The sequence below is a fragment of the Microcaecilia unicolor genome, chromosome 4, assembly GCF_901765095.1.
Source record: "Microcaecilia unicolor chromosome 4, aMicUni1.1, whole genome shotgun sequence".
Lineage (NCBI taxonomy): Eukaryota > Metazoa > Chordata > Amphibia > Gymnophiona > Siphonopidae > Microcaecilia > Microcaecilia unicolor.
The window spans coordinates 8,691,465-8,694,379 of record NC_044034.1 but is presented as its reverse complement, the minus strand read 5'-3'; the positions used below and the strand labels follow the sequence as shown (position 1 = coordinate 8,694,379).

Here is a 2,915-nt window from a genome sequence, read left to right as displayed (position 1 = left end):
GAGCTGACTGTGAGCCTGTATTGAATTCTGATATGTGCTGATAGCCTACTGCTTAAAGGGGACTATTTGCCACACACTTTCAGGTGGCTTATATGTGCTTAAGATTGAAGGCGAATACTGCTGTTGGAACTGTGTATCAGGTCTACTAGAAACCTGCATGGAATAAAGTCCTTAAGATTGAAGTTGCTGATGGACATTTATTTCTTGACTGTACCAGGAGCCTGTGGCTGGAGGAGATTGTTCTATCCTTGGCTGCACTTAGAGGTACCTGGTTACAATATATATATGTGTATGTGTATATGCATGTGTGTGTATATATATATACACACATATGTATTAATTTATTTTTCAATCAAAAAAAACCCCAAAACATCATATTGAGAATTATATGAAATTAAATTTCATATTTTGAATGCATGATTATATACATATGGTTTTATGCATAATATTGCATTATTATTTGATTAGTTCATCTAAATTTCATAAGCTTGTGTGTGTATACAGTATATATGTATGTATTTTTATAAAAATTATATGTAAATGTTTTTAAAGGGAATTAAAAAATTTTTTTTTTTGAGAAATATTGCATCTATTTTTTTTCATGAAGGATTATATATATATATATATATATATATATATATATATAAAGGAAATGTTTTTGGTTCCTTTCTAGTCACATTTTTTTACATATACCAAGTTGATTATGTTATCATTTTTAATTTTTTAACCATTAATTTCTAATTTTTAATGTTTATTATATTGTGTTCTATGTAGACCCCTGACGCAGGTGCGGTAGCACCGAAACACGGCCCATGTCGGGTCTTTCTTCAATCAAATTTGATCATTAAAATGTTTTTCAATATAAGTTTTGTGTCCCTTTTGTTTTTAAAGGCCCTTTGTGCTGTTTTTTTTGCTTGGACTTTGTTTGTGCTTAGTTCCCTCTCTTTGTTACACTTGTGTATTTTGAACCACTTTGAAGGTCATTGAAAGGCATTTTATACCCTACTGTGCAATATGTGTAAGAAATGATTTATGTGGTTAATTATAGAGTTAACACCATAAATGTTTTATTGCTGTTGTTTTTTTTTAAATTGGAGCCAGTCAATACCTAATATTTGGCTGGTCATCCTTGAGGTCTGTCCGTAAATTATACAGATAGGAGTAATTGGGAGCATTTTAGAGGCAAAGTCAACCAGAAAGCGGTGACGGTCAATTGCTTTCTAATAAGTTCGTCCATTTAAGTAGGACAACATATGTAGCTGTCCATATTTTTCCTTTTATGATAACTTGTCCACTAGACTGCATAGTCAGCTGTCCTACTTCAATGAACAGTTGTGGATGAAAACATGTTTAAACATTTCTGAGTAACTTATATGGATATCTTTTAAGCAACAAATATTATTGAGTCTCTCTTCTCAAACTTGTATCCACAGTGACCCTTGGCCATGTTCTTTTCCAATACCAGCAGCAGCGGCAGCACAGAGGTGTCTGAGTTCATCCTCGTGGGTTTCCCTGGGATCCAAAGCTGGCAACACTGGCTCTCCATCCCCCTGGCTCTTCTCTTCTTCATAGCTCTCATGGCCAACATCACTCTACTGATCACGTTCTACGCTGATCCAAACCTCCACGAGCCCATGTACTATTTTCTGGCCATGCTGGCACTGGTGGATTTAGGTCTGTGCAACTCAGTTACCCCCAAACTGCTGGGGATCCTCTGGTTTGGTGCAAAGACCATCAGCTCCTCAGCTTGTTTCACTCAGATATACTTTATTCATTGTCTTCTTGGCGTGGAGTCTGGGGTCTTTCTTGTCATGGCTTATGATCGCTATGTTGCAATCTGCAACCCCTTACGATATTTGTACATAATTACCAATAGCTTTGTAGTAAAGGCTACGGCTTTTATCCTGATCAGAAACACAGTGTTGGTTCTACCACTGCCTTTTCTTGCTGCCAGGCTACATTACTGCTCCAGAAATACCATCAAATACAGTTTCTGTGCCAACCTAGCAGTGGTATCCCTGGCCTGTGAAGATTTTACCATAAGCAGTGCTTACCAGCTGACAGTGGCCTGGTCTTTTCTAAGTGGCGACCTTGCGTTGATCATCATCTCATATTGTTTCATCTTCCGGGCTGTGCTGAAACTGCAGGCTGAAGGGGCAGCAATGAAAGCCTTAAGTACCTGCTCTTCCCACCTCACTCTCATTCTGTTCTTTTACACAGTCCTTGTGGTTTTGGTCATTACCCACAAAAATGCACACAAAATCCCGTCGGATATCCCGAACATGGCAAATGTTTTACATCTCATTGTCCCTCCATCTCTGAACCCCATCGTCTATGGTGTGAGGACCAAAGAGATTAAACATGGCATTCAGAAGGTGTTCGTGAAAAGCAGAAGATTGTCAAGTGAGACGTGAGGAAATCTGCTGCAAAGAGATGAGCTTCATGATAACAAATGTCCAATTTTTGCTGCTCCTTTTCCGTTGAATGGAACAAACAAGAGTCAGAAGCTCCGGATCTTTCCAAAGTACTGGAAAATCTTCTTATGGACTTGCTGTGTCATGAAACTAAAGCTCTTTAGGAGCATGCTATAGTCGGAAATTAAATTTCAAGAACTCTCCATATTTTGTTTCTTCTTCTTCTTAAAATGAAATGAAATACTTCGGAAGGGATGTTTGTCTATTCTTGGGTGTGGACATAAAAAGATAGATCACTTTATTCAACTATGGACTCCCTTCCTGAAATCTCTGTCCACCAGGTTATGGAGTGGGCTACTGATGTGCTACAGTGTTGATGGAATGAGATGCTGCCAACCGTTCCTCTGGACGTTACATATAAACTATGTAGGATCATTGCAGGTGAAATAGAGAAGGGAAGGGGGTCTTCAGGGGAAGGGAGGGATGGGATTTCATATACCA

General features: G+C 38.3%; 1 protein-coding gene across 1 annotated transcript; it reads left to right on the top strand.

Annotated features, from left to right (window-relative positions):
- Window positions 1-1,445: 1,445 nt before the first annotated feature.
- Window positions 1,446-2,414, top strand: LOC115468198 (olfactory receptor 56A1-like). Its single transcript, XM_030199735.1, has one exon. The coding sequence runs from the start codon at window positions 1,446-1,448 to the stop codon at window positions 2,412-2,414; it is 969 nt and encodes a 322-aa protein (XP_030055595.1).
- Window positions 2,415-2,915: the final 501 nt, after the last annotated feature.

Excerpts from the sequence above, each read along its gene's own strand:
- LOC115468198 (XM_030199735.1), top strand. The coding sequence starts at position 1,446 with ATGTTCTTTTCCAATACCAGCAGCAGCGGCAGCACAGAGGTGTCTGAG.